Here is a 21,679-nt window from a genome sequence, read left to right as displayed (position 1 = left end):
AAAGTCGCTGGTGCTTCTTCTTTCATGTTAAGAAAACCTCATGACCACTGTGAAGTCCAAACCACTTCAAAGCCATGGATGGATTTTTTTTTGTTTGCAATGAAAACCAACTTCTGTTTAAACGTTGCTTCCTTTCTGCAACACAAAGCTTTCAGCGCTGATAAGAAGTGTGGTCGTATTTGACTTCAACGATTCGAGAAGCGAGATTCAATTACACAGCCAGGCCATAATTAATCTGCAGTGAGATCCAGCAGCATTTATAGAGATTATGGGTATAATTTGTTCATTTTAAAGCCTTTGGATAGTTCAAAACTGTATTTTCTGCATCTTAAAGCGTTAAGCCTTTAGTTAAAATCACATCTCATTTGGATTATATTGTGCATTTTCTAATTAATTGTAATGCCTGCTGAGTGAGACCCTGTTAGAGTCGTGTTTGTGGCAATGAAAGGTTTCAGCATCTTCATAATAATAGTTGAACGACACAAAAAAAAGCAAACATCTTCATTTTTGGCCTTTTGTGTCTGCAGGACGTGACACAATGTAGAACCTTTACATAAAGATCAACCTGTGAACATGTGATCAGTTTTGAAACCAGTCCTGGTATGACTGAAACTGGAAACTGAAGGATTAAGAGACTGGAGGAAGCTGAAGGTTCTGCACACAGAAAGCATCAGCGGGGACAGTGTACTTGTACAAAGCCCTCGACTGTTCATGGCGACACATCAGTGTGCTCACACTCACATGTAAAACGTGACGCGACTGCACAGCAGCGGCCTGATCTCGCCGTCATTTATCTTAGGTTTCACTTAAAAAGAGCCGTCAATGAGCTAAGAATCCACTTATCCTTAATCCACTGTTTTATATCTACTCACAGTATACTGATGGGATGAAGGAGAAGAGGAAGTAATCTGATCCAGGTTCAGTGAGGAGGATCTTCCACAGAGGGCAGCAGAAGTTCACAATCTGAAAAGACATCAAACAGCAGGTTTTACATATGAAAGTACAGCTCACACGTCTCAATTATACACAAAAACGTCAACTACAAGCTCGTTTTTCTGGGTTTGTACAAATCATTTTATCTCTTTTAATGTCTGTGACACTTTTTTGTCAATTATATGAACATGAGTTCAGTCAGGACGAGTTGAGAGGCCATTACTGCTCACTTTGTACCACAGAATAAAATATAAAATGGAAAAGACAGAGCAGTTCTGTCAAACACAGATTTGCCCCCATGTTGTTCGATTGAGCTAATAATAGAGGTGTTGCCTGCCCCTGTGTGTGCGTGTGTGTGTGTGTGTGTGTGTGTGCGTGTGTGTGGACGCTGTGGGATCGGCATCAGAATAAAGCATGAATAATTTCTTTAGAGGGACGGAGCAGCTGTAGCCCTTTTCACATGAAAATGAGAATCGCCCACACCCTTCCACACACACACACACACACACACACACACACAGAGCTGTGTCACTCTTCACCAGCTATTTCTCAACCAGTTACTTGAAAAAACACTGCAGCCTTCTGTGACCTCGCCTACGATGAACTAATAGAAGTTATTACTAACTAACTAGCTAATTAATCTTCTAATTAATTCCCAGTTTTATCGTTAGCATTTTGACCAAGAACCACATTCCCTTCAATCTAAATGTGGGTCATATATTAGCGAGCTAGTGAGTGAGTAAAACTCACACTAAGAGAACGCCTTATTTATTTAATTAAACTGCCGTGAGGATGGAGACCGACTCCATCAGGACTACAACTGTCATCAAACTGAGCTGAGACGCTCGCAGACAAACAGACTTTAATATTCCAGTACCAGCGAGCGGCCCTGATACTGCAGCCTGATACTGCAGCCTGATACTTCATCTGCCAAAAGAGTCGAACTGCTTGGTACGATGTGTGTAAAACCTTTCATCGAGCTTCTTGCTCAAGCGGCTTCGCTTCCTTCTGTTGTTTCAGGAAGTGTCAAAAGAGCTGGTGTTTAGCTTTCTGCTTTCGTCCGTGCTGCACGAACACCTGGCCGCACTTACATGGACGCTTTATGGCCACAACAAAGGCCAAGAAGACCTTTCAATAACAACGACCTTTGTCTCCTGTGAGCTACGTACAGTGGGCTGGTGTGTGAGTCAGAATCACACAGCATGACTTCATTTAGCCTCATATCAGGTCTTTACTTTCCAACTGTCTTTTAAAGAAGTGAGCCATGTCACACACACGCACACACACACACACACACCACCGACTTCCCCAGTAAAGAGAAGCTCAGCAGCCACCTTACGCAGGTGGAAATCACTTTCACTCTTGGTTGAATTTAGTCAAATTCACCAGTTTGCTCAAGAAATCCTGCTGTTCATAAGATGATTCAGCATTATTAGACATTACCTTGATATTAGCAGTGTAATTATTTCATGTATGGATAATATTGGGGAAAAACGTATTATAGGTGAAACCACTAATTGGTGCACGTGTAACGTTGCATGCTGGCAGCTTTAAATGTCAGCCACTAAACACAATTCAACAGAGTTTTTGCTCACTACTTAGGGAGCAGCTGGGTGATTTCCTGCCTCCGACTTGAAGATTTAAGGTTTCACACTTTAACCACATGTAATGCAGCAGCGTAACTCATTGCAAGGTTGAGAAAAATGGGTGTCTCCCGTGCTCTTATAACGAGACTGGGTGAAAGCAGAAGTGAGCTGGCCGGCCAAAGGGCTACGAGTCTCTCTTTGACTGGTTCGGAGGAAAAACTGCAAGCACCAGTTCCCACAACATGAAGGAAGTAATCAATGAAGACTTGCTGACACAAAACAAAAGGTTTAAGCCATTTCAGGTGGACTATCATGATCCAATTTGTTCTACTTTGAGAGGATGTCTTCCAGACAAATGAGACTAAACTGTTCAGTTTCCCATTGAATACTAGTCTACAGCCATGCTAGCAGCTACATGTGGCTGCACTCAGCAGCAGTGCTTTGAGCTAAATGCTAACTCAGGCATGCTAACATGCTGATGTTTAGCAGGTATCTTTACCACATTTACAATCTTGATTTAGTGTATTAGTGAGGTAAAATTTGCTAATTCTTAATAAACACAAGCACAGCTAAATCATTCTGCAGAGGATTAATGGAATAATCACATGATTAATGAATTCATCCAATCATTGATGAGATATTCAAGGTGTCGCTGCTTCAGTCGAACAACACCTGAAAAGTGGCTTGATTAAACCTCCATGTCGTGGCATCCTTCCTTCCTAAAACCTGATTTTAAGGCGACATCAGCTGCCAATATTTGTTCGATCTTGTGAAACAGATCCATGTGGCGTGACTTCATCTGGTCTGAGGACATGTGGGCATCAGCCAATGAATCATCAGGATGAGGAGACAAAAACCTAAAACGAAACAAAATGTGACTCCGGCCAATGAGTCACCTCGATGAAGTCACACGGGCTCATTAGAAATAACACGGCAGGTTTCTCCCTAATTGCTGAAAATAGTTTTTTTTGCTGCAGGAGTGTGTTGCAGCAGATGGCAGAAAAACAGCAACAACATTTCAGTACTTGTAAAACATCAAAAAGACGAGAAGTGGTACGATATCAAAAAATGTACAAAACTGCATCTGTCACATCCTGGGCTGTAAATATGTTTACAAAACTGAATCTTTCAAGAGCGAAAGCAGTCAAACATGCTGTCGAACAGCTCTGTTTCGTATCTCTGGTCCCGGTTTGCATGACAGGCCGGCGTTTGAGCCTCCGGCCATCTGTGCTGCGAAGACGCCGTTGGCCAGGACGCACATTTGTCAGAAGCATCATGTTTAACATCACATGGCTGCAGGCTGTTCTCACTCCAAAAAGACATGCAGAAAAACAAAAACTGCGTGTCACGAGGACACACACATGCTCTTTTCACTATGAAAGATGTCTGTTATCCCAGTATGACGTCACTGGTGTCTGGATGGGGCCCGTACACCCACATCTACCTGAACTAACTGTCCAGCCGGGGTGACACAGCATTTTTTAGAGCGCCTGCGATCTGAATTTCTCGGTCTTTGGTTTACATTTGCATTTCACACTATAAACATTCAGTGCAGAAGAAGATAATTTTAGTTCAAACTGACACTGAGGTCAAGCAAGACATTTCACGAGCGCTCAGTTCCACATTTTTCTGATAACAAACCAGGAAGATAACAATTCTCACAGACGCACTTATGTGTCTGCATATGTTCCATAAAAACTACCCATTAAAGTTGCATGTATGTCAGATCTTATAAAACTTCAGTACAGTATACCCTTGTTTTTCGCGGGGGTTACGTTCCAAAAAGAACCCGTGATAGGCAAAATCCGTGAAGTAGAAACCTTATTATTATTTTTTTTTTTTACAATTATTATACAATTAAATACTCTATTATACATTGAAAAGAAAGAACAAACCATTTTACAGGCTCAAGCATTTGTTTCACAAATAAAAGTACTTTAGAAATGTTTTTTTTTTAACAAATAACTTCTGTACTGTGCTGTCAAATAATAATTTTAATCATCGATGTGAACAGAAGGCTTCAAATTGCGGAGATTAGCACCGCCCACCGCGACCCGAGTAATTGGATTAAACGGGAGAAAATTAAAAATGATTATGAAAAAAATACAAAGTACAGTTGGAAAATAGTGACTCAGGTGTATTTCACTGCTCTTCAGACTGAGCCGCTGCATCCTGACTCCGCTCTGCAGTGTTTTCTTCTTTTGAAGCCCGCGGTGCAGGTGTGTTTGTTCGGGAGAAGAACACAGTGATAGGCAAAACTCGAAATTACAAGAGAATTTGCACGTACGTAATGTAAATTTGGCGAGCTGTTTTACGTACGTCTACATATTAAACTGCGACGTTATTGACGCACAGGTAGAGAAGAAGCGGAGTGACTTTTTAGCCAATCAGAATGCAGAACACAATGCACGATGCAAATCCGTGAAGTAGCGAAACCGTGAAAAGTAAACCGCGATATAGCGAGGGATCACTGTATTATGCTTTAGCTGTTAGCACGCAGAGTAGAGCAGGCCACAACTTCGGCTTGGTTAGCTTAGATCTTTAAGTCGTCTGGGTCTGAATAGAACTGATAAAGGCTCAATAACTGTGGCACATACATTTTAAAGAGTACTAAAAACCCCCTCCTAAAAATCCTCCTGTGAACTAACCTCAAGAGCTGAAAAGAAGCAAAAAATGTCCATTACTCACTAGTTCAAGCATCTAAATTTCCTGCTCTTCTTGAATGATGTGACAGTGGGCGGGACAAGCAACCTGAAGGCGTCACTTTGAGGCTTGAGGTCATTGTGACCGCAAGAAATCTGGATTTTTTTTCACATGTTTTGAAAATTAACTGGCAAAATAATCGAGCCCTGCTAAATTCATCCCAACACGGGGCTGTCAGGCTGCTTTGCCACGTCTGCTAAACACATCTCTGGAGGTCACCCTTGAGTGGAAATATTGATAGCACCATACAGAAGTCACCCCACCACCACGGCCGGTTTTAGAAAAGTGAAAACCACAAAACACCTGCCTGAACAATGCACTGACGCCGTGATAAAACATGGCTCAAGCGCCTTTAACCTAGCACTGAAATTATACTACAGCAGTGACTGTGTTAGCAAAACTATCCTTCATCTTTATTGTCTCAGTACAGCATCGTTTTGCAATTATCTGCAGCAGAAGTGCAGCAAGGAACCCTACGATTGGTTAAAAGATAACCTATTAGCATACAGCATGATTGTGCATTTTCTCCCAAATGCCCAAACGCAGCTCAGATGTCATTCTCAAGACATACGACAGCCCAAATCTGGGCGACGCTGGTCAAAATGCCGCTAAACAGCCGGCAGCCGGAGTCCACACACATACCCGAGGACGTCTGCTCCGCTCAGCCTGCTGCCGATGGATGTAAACAAACTCACGCCGCAGACGCCGTCACGAGGCAAAGAGACTGCAGCTGCCGTCAGCGCTCGCCCCCTGCTCTTCCTCCCGCTCCCCATCTCTCTCTCTCTCCTCCTCCTCCTCCTCACCCTTTACTCTCCCTCTCCCTCCCCAACAGCTCTCCGCTTCCCGAGCATTCAAGCCAATTAACTCCTTCCCTGCCTGGTCTGCAGCAAAAACAGCATCATCTCCTCCACCAGGAATGCAACCGCCCCTCATGGATGAGACGCTGCTTCAGCTCCTTAGCCTACCCTCATGGGGTGGACAAAATAATAGAAACACCTGTCAGTACGGTGCAAAATGATTCCAACAGCGCGACAGCCTCCAAAATGACCACAAAGTTGAATAAACATCAACAGTTTCAACAAAAACTGAAAACTTAAAAAAGAAGAAGACAGCTTTAAAACTGCGCTGAAACAACATGCGTCAGATTTTATTCACAGGAGTAAAGCGCTTCATACGACAGACATTTCTTGCAGTGGACAAGGCTCGTACACAGAAACCTCAGGGAGACAAATCACATGTTCTGCCATGCTCCACACACACACAGGTTTCACTCTTCTGTTTGATGCCTCTCCATTTTCACCACTGCTCATCAATATTTAATTCCACTGTTGCAATGAGGGCGCCCAGCATCAGCAGCCCGGTGTGTCTTTGGACTGTTAGTCAGACCGTCCAGACTGATTACACGTCAGCAGGAGTGTGTGTCTGAGCGAGACGCTGAAGAAAAAGCAGTTGTGCATGAAAGTGCATGATGTGTGTGTGTGTGTGTGTGTGTTTACATATGTGCTCACGGTTTATAAGGAGAGAAGGGAAAAAGACAGATGCCTGGAGATGTTTTACAACTTTAAAGCATGGAGAAAGGGAGTGCTTTCTGTTAATAATTGACTATGACGCTGCTAAAGTGGATGCAGAGAGAAGGGACTTTTTCAAACAAATAAATGAGAAAAACATGTTTGTTTCTCATTTTTTTCTGTTCAATCAAAGAGTTTTGTTCAGAAAGTATATATTAAACAATAAAACTGCTCTTTTTCAAGGCATGTTGCATTATATTTTTTTAACTCTTGAATTCCTCTTTTCATTTAAAGCGTTTATTAAGAGCAACGATTATGTGACTGAAAGTCAACCTGCTTTTAATTTTAATTTTGATAACCTGTTTGGGTCACTCGCTGTTTTCAGCCTGTCAAATCTGGATATTTTCTGGTTTGCTTCCTCTTCTACACTCAGTTTTTCTTAATTGTCTTTAAGGTAGGAACCAACTCTTCCCTTATTATGCTGTAATTATTAACTTTACGCTGACACATATGTATGTGTATATTTTATGTTACATTATGAGTTTTGCTGAAGAGGATGACACAACTCACTATCGGCCCACTGAGTGTCTATCCACCCAAATCTCCTCATTATGTCAGCGATACGCTTCGCTTCTCCCATCCTTTGAAACCACAGGGCCAATAAGACGGCAGCAAGCCGGTAACATATGTTGCCGCACACGCACACGCACACACACACACACACACACACGTGTTCACTGTAAATATGTCCTATGAGAGCGAGTGAGACGGGCAGATGCAGAGGAAGTCACAGATGAGGGTGAATCAACAGGCTTCTGCTGGAGCCGAGTGGGAGCGTTTGATGAGTCACCACACACACGCACACACACACGCACACACACACACACACTCATACACACACACACGCACACACACACACACACACACACGAGAACACTAATCACGCAATTTCCGATCAAATCACACTCAATCAATACAGAGCCGACAAAATACCTGCTTCACCTCCCGCCTGAAACCTGTTCAATCCAGCACAGAGATGAAGACAGCGAGCTGACTGATCAGTCGATTGACACTGATCGATTCATCGTTTGAAGCACAAATGTCAAATGTGTTCTGGCTCTTGCTAAAATGTGAAGATCTGCTGCTTTTCTGTGTCTTTCGCTTCATTTTCTGACATTTTATAAAGAAACCAATTAATCATTGGATCTTGAAAACGAATCATTTCGCTTAACTGATATTTTCAACTTTCAACTAAAGCAAATGCCCAATTTGCATTTATGCTCAAATTGCAATCAAAGCGCAACTGATGTCTGGTGCTGATACCGACACCTAAGAGCTGCAGCTGACGACTATTTAGTAATCATCTATCTGTTAATTTTTATTAAATGACAGAAAATTATGAAATACACTCAAGCTGACATCTTCGAGTTGCTTGTTGTGTCCAAACAAAAGTCTAATTAGCTTAATAAAGCCCTTAAATGACGAATTGATGTCAAAACTAATCAATTAATTGCTGTCATGTTGCCATAAAACAGAGAGACAGACAAAAAGACTGGACAATAACAATGGAAATAAGTAATTATATGGAAAAGAGCTACACAAGGCCACCCTGATGCTGTGATAATGAGAGAAAAACGCTCTTAAAGCATCTCTCAAAGCGCCAGCTCCCACATTCAATCTGCATCGACACTTATCCTGATGAAAACCTGGTTGCGAACACGCTCTGAAATGACTTTAAACCAGCTGGTCTGAGCCAACCAATGACTGATGTTTGGGTTGAAGCGGCAGAGAGAGCGACAAGCAGTGATTTATATGGAAGTGCGAAGGGAAATGGAAAAAGTGTGGGTTGTCCAGGACGTCAGGGAGAACACAACACCTGAAAAAGTGCAGCTTTAGTGTAACTTTAGAACCGCTTACGTGGCATCAAATGAAGAGACGGCCATGATGGAGGCAGTGGTGAGACACTGATTCAAAGCTGCAAAGTTTGAAAGTTTCTTGTTGTCTTCAGCTTCAATTTCAACTGGCTGCAGGCACGATGTAGCCCATGGCGTGTGTATGGAGCCTATACACATCGCATATGACTAGAAATCAAGCTAAAGCGATGCAATGACACCTGAGGCAGCTCTCCTCCCTGCAGAGGCAGTGATACAAAGACAAACAACTTGGACACATTCAACTCTCAAATCACGCAAGCGGAACTGGATTTATTGGTTCCCTGGCACAAGAACAGAGAAACCGCCGCCACTTCTGTGCATGGCACACACACCCACGGCGAGGGCCTCATTTCCAGGCAGGTCGCTCTCCTCCTCATAAAGAGCATCATCAGCTCGACCTAAATCGATGTCCACGCTGACCTTGACTCCTGCACGGCGAAACTCAACACCACGCTGACGTCCAGCAGGGACCGCAGTGAAATGTGTGGACAACATGCAAACTCTCTCACACAAACACACACACACACACACAGACTCAGCACATGTGCACATCCACAGTCAGCATCCAGCGTGCACACACACACACACACACACACACACACACAGCAAAATCAGTATTCTCACACTGTAAAATGACTCAAACATACCTCTGTGTGTGTGTGTCTAACAGGATGATTCAGTGCCATATCAGAAAATAATCATGCATAACCATGACATAGCAATAAATACTGCATGTTTATGTTTATGTTCTCTCTCTCTCTCTCTCACACACACACACACACACACACACACACACACACACACACACACACACTTGGAGGAAAATGCACCCTTTCCTAACTCTCTTATGTAACAGCAGCAGTGTTTCTCAGGCTGTGACCCGCCTGCCACTCTCCAGGAGCCACTTATGGATGACAACATGTCCTGTCAGAGGGGATTCTTCATATTACAGCCCACTTTACACCAATTTAAACCAATACTCAACCCCATGCAGTGTGTTTTATGTCCTTATTGCTTTTTTATCCGCGTCCTGTCCTGCTCTGACGCTAGCCTGCTGGACTCCACCGCTTTCTGTCCTCTCATATTTGTCACTTCTGTGCCAAAAATATGAGTCAACTCCGTCTTGTTTGCTAAAATACGTGCGAACAAACTAAAGCTTCCGTTTCCGAACTTACCGCTAACAGTATAAACACCAACAAAGCCGCAGCGGTTAGCGCTTTAGCCGAGAAAAGCCGTCATTGTGTCACGTATTTTGAATTAAAATTAACCGTAATTAGCCATAACTCACCGGTTCAGCTTCGTGTTGGTTTAAAATATCCGTTTGTTGGATAAAGGATAACTGTTGGGTGAAGTGTATCCTCAAACTGCCGCACTGTGAGTGTCTCTCTCAACCCGGAGCTACAGCAGACAGCCGCTGGTCACGCCCCCTGCGTGAGACGTGTTTGCGTCATTACGCATGCTCGTACGCAACACGTAGATTTCCTGTCAAAACTCCAATCCAAATGAATAAAACACGTTCATAACTATTACTTACATCCATTTTAATCAATGTGAAGCACAAATAAGTATATTTACTCAAATACTTCGCTTGAAAGTATTTTTGAGGTACTTGCACATGACGAATGTGATTTTATCCTTCTTTATACCTATACTCCAGGTAAATAATGCACATTTTACTTAATTATATTTAATTAACAGCTATGGTTCCAGATTTGACATATAAAAAATCAGTTTAAAAAACTAGTAGTACTACTACTCTACCCATATGATATATAATAAAAACATATAAAAAACACACAACATATTATTATACAAAATATACTAAAAACAGCTACACATGAAAAAGTACATGAAAACATCAACAATATGTTATATATGATGATATGATACTCACAAGGGCCATTTTTCTGCGAAATTAATGCTTTAATTTTAACTTTATTAGCAGTTGGCTATTTCTTTTACATATTTCTTTTACTGAAATTTAATAGTTTTTTTAAACTACCAACAATTTCTCGGCTACAATAGCCAGTAGATGACTGAAATTATACATTTTTTCCCCCTCAATATCACCTTCAGTAGAGAGTCTTATCTATCTATCTAGAGATAATATTAGAGGTACTTCCAAAACAACAATAACTACTGTAAATGTAAAGTTGTATCTTGGGTTCCTCTTTGGTGTGACACTTAAAAGCACTAATTCATTCATCTATTAATAGCTACAACTACTAATAATAAAGCTGATAAAGATATTGATAATATTTAATAATTAGACTTGATTATAAACAGCTGTTCCTCATGTTGAAAGACTGAGCCAAAAACAGAAGTTGTCTTGTTGTCTTCTATCGCCATCTTGTGGAATTTATGTGCTATTGCAGGTTTCTTCACCGGTATTAAAACTTAAATTAAATTATTAAAAACGTGCACTAGTGCTGCTGTATTGCATGTCTGTTATGGCTAATTTTAACACTGATTAGCTGTAAATCAGACCAGAAGTTGGAGTTTATGGAGTCTAACAGCAACATACCAACATCAAAGTCCTGCTTTTGTCTTTTCATGTCATTGACATTTTGCCCTAATGGGTTCCACCCAGTGGGCAGGGCACGCCGGTGATGTGACAAGCAGGTTCAGCAACAGTTGAAACCAGGAATGATTTGCACTTCAGGACAGATTCTGTTTAAGACAGTTGAGAAGGACGACTTTGTTTCTTTAATTTTATCTCACAGAAACTTCAACATGAAGTCATTTTTCAAAGCTGATTACTCTGGAAGTGGATCACAGTAAAGGAGTTCAGACTTCTGGGCCTAAATGGCAGCTTTTATTGTAGTTTTTTAATGGCTGCAGCTTTCTGAAGCTACACAGTAGACTTTTCATTGTCTTAGGACTTGGATTTTCAGTGTTTAATGAATCACGTTGGAAATACTGCAGCTCTGTGTTGACCAGTAGAAATGGGGACCTCTGTTTCATTTGAAGTCAGGACTGAGAGAGGAGTCTTTTGCATGCTTCTGCTCCTCCTCCTCTGCTGCGTTAGCGGGAAATGTGAGCTTCAAGAGTCAAAGCCTGCAGCGTCGACCAGCCTCCCCGATGTCAAACCTTTCCACAATGAACCCCAGGCCTTCCCCGACGAGGAGAGGGCCAACCTTCCCGTGTTTACGATGGACTACCCTCGGATCCAGGTCCCCTTTGAGTTTACACTGTGGGTTCTGCTGGCCTCTTTCGCCAAAATTGGTGCGTTTACATGAATCCCTTGTGTTGAGTTTCATGTTTGTGCATAAAGAAATAGGATTCCAGCCTCATCATTGTGTTTTCTTCTCTCCAGGTTTCCACATTTACCATAAAATCACCATCTGGATCCCAGAGTCCTGCCTCCTGATTGCCATCGGCCTCATCGTTGGCGCCATCATGGACTCAGTCAAAGAGGAGCCCCCGGCTGTCCTCAGCTCCAACGTCTTCTTCCTCTACATGCTCCCGCCCATCGTCCTCGACAGCGGCTACTTCATGCCCACCCGGCCGTTCTTCGAAAACGTCGGCACGGTGCTGTGGTACGCTGTGGTGGGGACCCTGTGGAACAGTATCGGCATCGGGCTCTCCCTCTTCGCCATCTGCCAGTTTGAGGTGTTCGGACTTCAAGACATCAACCTGCAGGTCGGTTAAAGCCACAGGAAGCACGAGAGCGTGTGTATCAGCTTGAGAGGTCAAAGGTGAAGAGTGTGAATGAATGTGTTTGATGCAGTGTGTGGAACTTGTGGAGCACCTGTGATGATGCATGCTTTAAGAAGAACAAGAAATTTGCTCCCCACAAGATCCATTAAGTAGAAATTCCGGAGCTTTCAGTCAGCTCATATCAAAGCAGCACCATTACATTACATTCCAGTAATAAAATGTTAAACATCAAAGAGTGCTCAGACAAACCTCCAGCTGCACGAAAACTGGGCAAACTATGAGCTGATGAAGACCATGTGGTGCGATCAAAAGCTCCAGAGCAGCATCTAACCTTGTTGAAATGCTGGAGAACTTTCAGACCCCTGCTGTCTGAGAAAAGGTCTTAGCAGAACCTGACTACCTGGCTTTGACCTCCTGGGGGAGGAGGTGAATGCGTGCTGAATGTTAATGAATCCTTCTGATCATCAGCTCTGTTTGTCTTCGCCTCACGTCACTGCAGGAGAACCTGCTGTTCGCCGCCATCATCTCGGCCGTGGACCCCGTGGCTGCGCTGAATGTGTTCGAAGACATCGGAGTCAACGAACAGATATACATCGTCATATTTGGGGAGGGACTCTTCAACGATGCTGTCACTGTGGTGAGTGCAGGGGGTGTTTGTTTCTGTGGGCTGTATCTATAAAAATAGATTGTTGTAGCATCTCACCACAGAACACCAACAATAAAGTAATATCTTTATGATATGAGCCTCCATCCATTAGTATTATGGATATTATAATATCATGACACAGGTTAAATAAAGTCTAATGAAGGCCTCCAGCCATCATATTCACATTACTCGTGACCCCATAACAACCACTTATAATTTAGATATAAAGCATAGTGTTGGATTTTAGCCCTGCAAACCTGCCACATAACACAGTCATTATGAAGAGATTCTATTTAGCCTTTACTTGTTCACAGCTTGTAAAGTGAGCACCATTAAAAGTGTGCCGAATTAGCTTTTAGTACTTCCTGTCTGCGCTGCACTCATAGATGAACAGACAACTATCACAGGATCACTTTGATACTGAAGAAAAATTTAAAACGTGATGATTCTCAGGCAAGTTCTGCAGTTATCAGGAGCGTCTTTTTACTATTTCTAAGCATGATGATATCCTCTGGAAGTCTAAGTCACACTGAATGCATGAATCATGTCTGTGTGTTCAGATGTGACTGAGTCGGGGTGTGAATCTTTCCCTCTGTCGTTGTCTAATTTTGAAAGCTAAAGCTGCATGAATGCGGCAGCAGGAGGGTGGGGGCTGCTAATACCCATAATGCATCATCACATCAGTAAATCAAACATTTCTTCAAGCGTAACTTTGGCAAAAAGCAGCTGGAGTTGTGTGACTTTCCTCGGGGATGACAGACTGGATCTGTGTGCTGCTGCAGCTTTCGCTCAGTCCAGTTTGGCCAGTTCCTCATTGCTCACTGGCAACGTCAGCCATGATAAACCTGTCTTTGCTTTGGCTGGGTTTCAGTTGAGAGGCAGGTTTCACACACCTGATCGCTAATCCTCTGCTGCTGCACCCGCTTCCCAAAAGAAAAGTAGAAAAAAAATGCTGGTGCATAATATTCAGCCTGACCTGAAGAGATGAACTGATCTTCTTCCCCTGCGTCTGTCTCTCCCTGCAGGTACTTTACAGCATGTTTTCCTTTCTGGCCGACATGCCCATTGTTGAGTCCACTGACGTGTTTCTGGGAGTGGCCAGGTTCTTCGTGGTGGCGGCCGGAGGCGTCCTCTTTGGCCTTCTGTTCGGATTCGTGGCTGCGTTCACCACACGTTTCACCCACAATGTCCGTCCCATCGAGCCCCTCTTCGTCTTCATGTACAGCTACCTGGCGTACCTGGTGGCCGAGTGTTTTGCCATCTCCAGCGTCTTGGCGTAAGTGTAGGCCAAATGCAGCTGTCTGCAAAATACTGATTAACCTGCAGCCAACAGGGGGAAGAAGTGTTCCGACCCTTTACTCAAACAAAGTGTGTGTGGTTTTAAACAAAAGTAAAGCGCTGAAATGCCCCTTTACAAGTAAAAGTCTTGCATTCAAAGATTTACTTTACTAGTTAAAGCACAGACACACAAGTATTATAAGCAAAATAGACTTAAGGCATCAAAAGTAACACATTTTGCACAAAGTTTGCACCTTTAAAAGAATGCTGAATCAGCTATTAGCACTTATTGTCTGCAACGTTGCCATGGATGTGCAGACAGGTATCACCGGATCACTTTGATGCTGAAGAAAGCTTAAAAATGTGTTGATTCTCAGGCAAGTTCTGCAGTTATAAGGAGCATCTTGTTTTCTTTGGTTTCTAAGCAGATTTATGGATGTTTATAGACGCGCACTTCCCAAGATAATGATATATATGATATTTGTGGTGGAGTTAAAAGTACAATATCTCTTTTTGAAATGTTGTGGAGTGGAGGTGTAAAGTAACAGATGGAACAAAAGTAATGTACCTCAAAACTGTGCCAGCTGAGAGCAAGAGGCTCATGAGCAGAAGTTGGCTCAATTAACTTGAATCAGGATGAATAAGTGAATGAACATGGGTTCCAGCTGCTTTTTTTTTACTTGCAAGATTCAAACCTGAGTTAACTGAGAGTTTCTAGAAGTTGCAGCCATGATAAGAGCAGCTCAGACGCTCTAAATGCATTACCTGCAGCCTCTGGAGTCCGGCTTCCTTGGCTTTAGCTGCAGCACTTTAAGATAAGAATCTTTACCTTCCAGACTCTTTAGATGTTTGTGCAACTTGTACAAACTTGCTCTTCCACCTCGTTCTCCACCTTCTGAGTGTGATGCAAGCTAAAAGTGACGTGATTCACTCTCATGAGGGTGCAACAAGGTGAGAAAGTGCACCGCGATGTTCCCAGGTGGTAAAAAAGGACTAAGCACAGGACTGTTGCATCAGTGATGAGCTGCAAGCTTGGTTAAAATGAGTCTTTAACATTTTATAAACAGGATATGTTTATAACAGTAAGTTTTTTGTTGGGTTATGAACAAACGATTCTCCTCCCTGCAGCATTATAACATGTGCTATAACCATGAAGTACTACGTGGAGGAGAATGTGTCCCAGAGGTCCTGCACCACCATCCGCCATGTCGTCAAGATGCTGGCCACCGTCTCCGAAACCCTCATCTTCTTCTTCCTGGGTGTTGTTACCATAACGACCGACCACGAGTGGAACTGGGCCTACATCCTGTTCACGCTGCTGTTCGCCTTCGTCTGGAGAGGAATCGGTGAGATCCTCGATGCGGCGCCGAGCTCCTGACTCAGCTCTGTCCTTTAATCAAACAGGATCTTCACCCCAGTGTCGTCCCAACGCTTTGTCTTGCAGGCATGCTGGTGCTGACCCAGATCGTCAACCCGTTCCGTACCATCCAGTTCACCTTCAAGGACCAGTTTGGCCTCGCCTACGGAGGCCTGCGAGGGGCAATTTGCTTCGCCCTGGTCTTCACTCTGCCCGATAACATCAACAGAAAGAGCCTGTTTGTCACTGCTTCAATTGCCATTATTATATTCACTGTTTTCATCCAGGTGAGACCTTCAGCTGGGAGCCTTGTGCTTCATAATGTCATCTGACAAACAGCAGACTGTGCTTGAAATGTATGGAGGATTCAGAATGCCCGAACAAAGTGAAGCACAATACACAGTGTCATATGTACTCTGACCCACTTCTTATTCCCATCGTCCTCTCAGGGCATCAGCATCCGTCCTATCGTAGAATATATAAACATCAGGAGAACCAACAAAGACCTGAACACCATCAACGTGGAGGTTCACACCAGGGCAAGTATCAGCTGTCGCTCTCCCTCTTCGCTGTTCCTTTAAAACGGTTTTAATTCTTATTTTTAGTGGACGCTCTTTGTTTGTATGCTTGTGTTGGTCAGGTGATGGAGCACATCGTCTGTGGTATCGAGGACCTCTGTGGACAATGGAGCCACTATTACTGGAAAGACAAGTAGGCTCTATCTGTCTGTATTCAAGTTAGACTTCAGAGAAACAAGTTCAGGTTGAGACCAGTTCACACATCCGGCCCACAAAGCATCTCCATTCTTTTGTCTTTGAGGTTTAAGAAGTTCAACGATCGTGTTTTGAGGCGCATCCTGATCCGAGACAACAGGGCCGAGTCCAGCATCGTGTCCCTGTACAAGAAGCTGGAGCTGCAGAATGCCATCGAGCTACTGGACACACCTGTGGGAGACCTGAGCGCAGCGCCATCTATTGTTTCTTTGCAGTACGTCCCACAGACTGATGTGCTTTGATGTTTTTTCCTCCATAAAGTCTATATTGTCTGAGATTAGTAGGTTTTATGTGAACTGAAAAGTTCATTATAACAGTTTATCAGTGCTGTCCCAGTCTGTATCACCCAGTAAGATACTGAGACGGTATCTGCTCACTGTCAGCATCACTGCATCTGCTCCAATACATGAAGCTAAATCTAATTTGGCTCCAGCTGATGATGCTGTTTCTCGTCCTCTCCTAACTGCCACCCATCTTAATGTTGACAGCAATAACCAAACATCGCATTTCAGCAGTATCTCTCGTTCACCGTTCACCGCTCTCGCCTCCTATCAGCGACGAGCGGAAGGAGGCGTCTCGGCCGAAGAAGAAGTTCCTGGCTGCCGACGTGAGGAAAATGCACGACATCCTGTCGAAGAACATGTACAAGATCAGACAGAAGGTGAGCGCTGCACCTGCAGAGAGACCTGCCGTCAGGAGGCATGTGGTCGGTTAGAGGGACTCCTTTCCTGTGGTCTCTCATGTCTGAGCTGAACTACAGAGTTGTATAAACTTTAATTGAATAATTCAAGACATAAATGTGCAGTTTCATCTGTTAAAAAATGCTCATTGATTCACTAAAGCTGCTGGGAGCTGTAGGTTTCAGCAACTGTTCTTCAAGCCGGAGGAAAAAGGGGATTTGTGGGGACTATTTTCAGCAGCGGATTGATACACATTTGAAAAATCACATCTTTGCATTCAGACCTACTGATGAATTCCTGTTCAATGTTTTCCAGACGATGGCTTACACCAACAAATACAATCTGCCCGACGACAGCCGAACCAGGGAGATCCTGATTCGCCGCCACGCGAGCGTCAGACGCAGCATTCGTGCCGGAAGTTTCCGCGAGCTGGTGGGTTTCTGTTTTAGTGGACGTTAAAAAAACGTTGCCCCCTTTTTTCCTGCCTGACCTTCGCTCCTCCTGCTCCTCCAGCCTGAACGAAACATCCCCAGGTCTCAGAAGTACTTCTCCCTCCAACCTGGAGGGGATCTGGAGACCGCCTTTGCCCTCAGGAGACGAAGTCATGGTGAGTTTTTGCCAGATCACCTTTGTTTCAGATTAGATTGTTTTGAACTAAGCTAACGCTGAAATACTTGTGTCATGGAAGGTGGTGGAGGTGGTGACGTGGACCACCTCTCGGCCCGTCATCTCCAGTTCTCTGGCGTGTCGCCACGCTCCTCATCCCGCTCTTTAATTCCTATGAGGACGCTGAACACCATCGAGGAGTCCAGAAGTGCTTCCGCCCGCCCACACTCGCCCTCTCCTGGGGTAGATACTTTGGACGAGAGGGGTCCTGGAGGTGTCCCAGGCCGGAGAGCGCCGGTTCCTGCGCCCAGGAGGCGCAGCACGGAACATTTAGATGGAGGCGAAGGCCCCGCTGACTCTGCAGGAGAAAGGGCCGAACCAGTGCGGCCTCCCCAGCTGCCACCGCCACGTGGCTGGGTACCCGAGAACCAGGACCCCAGCGAAACTGGCGCAGGAAACCCCCTACTGAGACACGCGTCTCGGGGGTCTCAGGGGTCTCAGGGCTCGAGGAGGTCTTGATGGACACAGAGTTTTTGAATCTGAAAAAAAAGCAGGATGACGTCAAAAAAAATATTATGTACTTTTTGCCCACTGAGGTTTAACTCCAACAGATTCTACCTCATTTCTCTGAGAAATGTTGGTGTTTCTACAGTAAAAACTGCGATGCAGTACGATCTGCAGTAGAACTACCTATACTTACTACATGTTCTCCGTTAGTTCATTTGCACACACAGGCAGTTTGTCACTTTTTCATGTGTCTGTATGTCATGTTCCATGGGGAGTAAAAGTAAAAGCAAATAGGATTTTTGGAATATTTAAATGTTTTTTTTTTACATTTGTGGTGTGAATTTAATGACTAAATGTTGACAAAAGTACTGAATGAAATAAATGCAACAAACCTGGACTCTCTTTACCTGATGGCATGTTCGCATCTAGCGAGGACACATTCGAAACGTGACGTACGATGAAGACTTCCTTCAGGATACAGCTGCAGTTAAGTTACCTGCTTCATATGACACTCGACCGTTTAACCAGAGAAACGAGGCAGAGGAGCCGCAGGGGAGAGGAGATGAAACACGAAACTCTCTCTCCATCGTTGGCTTTAATGCCCTCTTCGATTCCTCTGGCCGACTCTCTGACTGCTCTGCACGCCCAGTGTCATCTTTCAAACTTTACAGCTTTATATCTGTCAGGCACACGCAGCAAAATCTATATATATATATTCTGCACAGTGCTTTGTGATGCTCCTGTTTCCTCAAAAACTTGATTCCCCTTGAAATTCAGACTGTATTAGTTCATTATTTAGTTTAAAACTGCAAAAACTCATGTTTTTCAAGCCATTTCTACCTTTATTTGAGTCCAAAAGCTTAAAAAAGTCACGACTGCAGGCGCCATTTTCCTGAAAAAAACTAATGAAGAAACATTTCTTGGCATTTAGTGTGAAATTTTAGCTCCCAAGCAGCAAAAGTAATTTGCTGTTAGCTGAAGTAAGTGTAAACCCTGCTCGCTGGCTGGCAGGCTCTGCTTGCTCGGCTTCCTCACCTCCTGCACAGCTGCTTATAATTAAAGATGTTCAGCTGATTAGTAGCGTTTCATTATTTACTGAAAGCCACCACAGTATGAAATTAACACATTTTTGTAATGTGGTGAAGAATAAATGAGAAAGTCATGATAAAAGCACAAACTTCGGATTATTATGATTTGTGGAACTTTTGGTGAAAACATGAAGATGAATTTGTTGGTCGAGCTAAAGCAGAGCACTCTTTTAGACCTGAGATCACACACTGAGCCTTGTTTTTCTCTCTCATTTCTCTGACACACACAAAATCAAACAAATGAGCTCCTGAACAGGAAGCAGCATTAAAAAACCTTTTGTTTACGGCAGCCGTTCATCATTTACTTTAACCTCTTTCTGCAATCATGACCTTATTTCTGCCTGTTTGTGTATAATAACTCTATTAAATAACCTTTTGATGTAAATATCACAGAACAATGCCTTAATTTAAATACAAAGCTTGAACATTGACGATTAAAACTTAAATTACTGAATTAAATCAACATGTATGTTGTGTACTGCTGATTGTATTTTGTTTTATTTCCTATTTTTCCACTGATCTTTCATTTGTACATCCCTTTTTTAATATTATTTACAGTCACTTTTACATTGATTTGCATATTTATGTCACATTTCTTCAGTTCATTTGGTTCCTGGAACAGTCGCTGTGCTGCTAATGACTGCTAACAGGGATCCAAATACATTAGCATATATAGATCATCACATGTTCACACACTTTGATTATGTGCATCAGTGTCTAACATTGAACAGCCACATTCATACACACACGTACGTTGTGAACTGTTCTAATTGTTAACTAGCAGAGTAAAGGAGGTGGTTTGAGTTTCAGTGGAGGGTTTGAGTGTATTAAGCATCCGCGAGGCTGAAAAAGCTAAAAAAAGTAGCATTTTGGATTTTGATGATTAGTTATAATAGTGATGTTTTAAACATTATTCATGCGGTTTAAAGCTGCATTAGGCAACAACTGAATTCCTTCTTCCCTTCTTCCTTCAACGTGTGCAGCAAAATGTTGGAGATCTTCTACCAGTCTGTGGTTGCCAGCGTCATCTTCTTTGCTGTTGTTTGTTGGGGCAGCAGCATCAGAGCCAGCGACACCAACAGACTTGATAAGATCATCAAGAAGGCCGGCTCTGAACTCGGACTCAGACTTGAGTCTTTTGAGACTGTGGTGGAGAGGAGGACGCTGAATAAACTGCTATCCATCATGGACAATGATCAGCACCCTCTCCATCACACAGTGGACAGACAGCGGAGCACCTTCTCCCACAGGCTGCTACAGCTCCACTGTCGAAGGGACAGATACAGGAAATCTGTCCTGCCACATGCCATTACACTGTACAATAACAGCTGCTTTTGATATTTTATTATTATGTATATAATTTTTTTACTGCTTGCTATTTCGATATTTTATTATATATAGTTCTTACAGTCACGGCACACTTTATTTTCACTGCCATTTGCTTTTGATATTCTTATTTTGATATTCATTTTGCATTTGATATTCTTTTTGTGCAATACTTTTACTACTGTTTACTATTTGGCTATTTTATTATTTTGTTATGTATATAATCTTTTTACTGCTCGCTATTTTTATATTTTTATTATGTATAGTTTGTTCTTTATAGTCTTATTTTCACTTATTTCACTGTGTGTAATGCTGCTGCTGCACTGCAATTTCCCAGCTTGGGATAAATAAAGTCTATCTATCTATCTATCTATCTATCTATCTATCTATCTATCTATCTATCTATCTATCTTCTTGCAGGATTTTCTGCAGGGGCGTGCACGAACAGCCAATAGGAGCGTCCTCTCTCTGAAATGACCTGTGATTGGCCAGGAGGAGGTGCAGGAGTCCACTTTTTAAATGTGTTTTGCTTCACTTCCATCTCATTGAAATGGCCAGTGTAATGTGTTTTTTGAGGACTCTGAAGTTCTTCTTCTTCTAAATTCAAAGCACTCACAAGAACAGCGTCTTCGTTATCCCCCTCGTGTTCTGTGGAAACTGTTATTGATCACACCATTTCCAGAAGCTCCCACTTCTGAACTTGTGTGTACACGTATTTGCACATCTAACATATAAAGTCACCGGAACATGCCAGCGTCTAATCAATCAGCTGTATCTATCGATAAGGAGCGAGAGCTGGAAGCCGACCTCCTCCTTTATAGCCTTTGATTGCTGCTGAGAGTTTATAATATTAAAAGCTGCACGTGCTCAATGAAAGCGATCACGCGCCACAATAAATATGATGAGCGGCGTGGAGAATCGCCAGCTCATCAAATATGAATCGTGGCCTTACATTTTTAATGGGGACAACAGTTTACTGTAACACATCACAACAAGTCTGGGAAAGAGGATGAATATTTAACATGTGCACATACTGAGCTGTTTCATGTTCATGTACTTCAAGTGTTAAAGCCCTCATGTTGCAGTAAAATGTT

General features: G+C 43.0%; 2 protein-coding genes across 7 annotated transcripts in view; one reads left to right on the top strand and one right to left on the bottom strand.

Moving 5' to 3' along the window:
• The window catches only part of LOC121627580 (inositol polyphosphate-4-phosphatase type I A-like), a 40,134-nt gene extending 30,075 nt beyond the window's left edge, over positions 1-10,059 (bottom strand). For all 5 annotated transcript variants that reach the window (XM_041966530.1, XM_041966533.1, XM_041966531.1 and 2 more), the window contains exons 1-2: positions 9,953-10,059; positions 873-963 (exon numbers count right to left, since the gene is read on the bottom strand). The gene's annotated coding sequence lies outside the window, so the exon portion shown is untranslated. The remainder of the gene's footprint in view (positions 1-872; positions 964-9,952) is intronic.
• Positions 10,060-11,320: 1,261 nt separating this feature from the next.
• On the top strand, positions 11,321-18,568 carry LOC121627343 (sodium/hydrogen exchanger 2-like). Of its 2 annotated transcripts, none has more exons than XM_041966199.1 (13): positions 11,321-11,889; positions 11,981-12,306; positions 12,824-12,961; positions 13,996-14,246; positions 15,377-15,594; positions 15,693-15,892; positions 16,055-16,144; positions 16,246-16,316; positions 16,425-16,592; positions 16,934-17,039; positions 17,374-17,490; positions 17,572-17,665; positions 17,747-18,568. In XM_041966199.1, the coding sequence occupies exons 1-13, from the start codon at positions 11,610-11,612 to the stop codon at positions 18,181-18,183; spliced, it is 2,496 nt and encodes an 831-aa protein (XP_041822133.1). In that variant the 5' UTR covers positions 11,321-11,609; the 3' UTR covers positions 18,184-18,568. The 2 variants fall into 2 exon arrangements, with proteins under 2 accessions (XP_041822133.1, XP_041822134.1); XM_041966200.1 differs by having other exon boundaries at positions 11,740-11,857.
• Positions 18,569-21,679: the final 3,111 nt, after the last annotated feature.

This window comes from Chelmon rostratus, chromosome 24 (genome assembly GCF_017976325.1).
Source record: "Chelmon rostratus isolate fCheRos1 chromosome 24, fCheRos1.pri, whole genome shotgun sequence".
NCBI classification, from domain to species: Eukaryota; Metazoa; Chordata; class Actinopteri; order Chaetodontiformes; family Chaetodontidae; genus Chelmon; species Chelmon rostratus.
The sequence above is the reverse complement of the archived record's forward strand: the minus strand, read 5'-3'. Positions and strand labels throughout refer to the sequence as shown.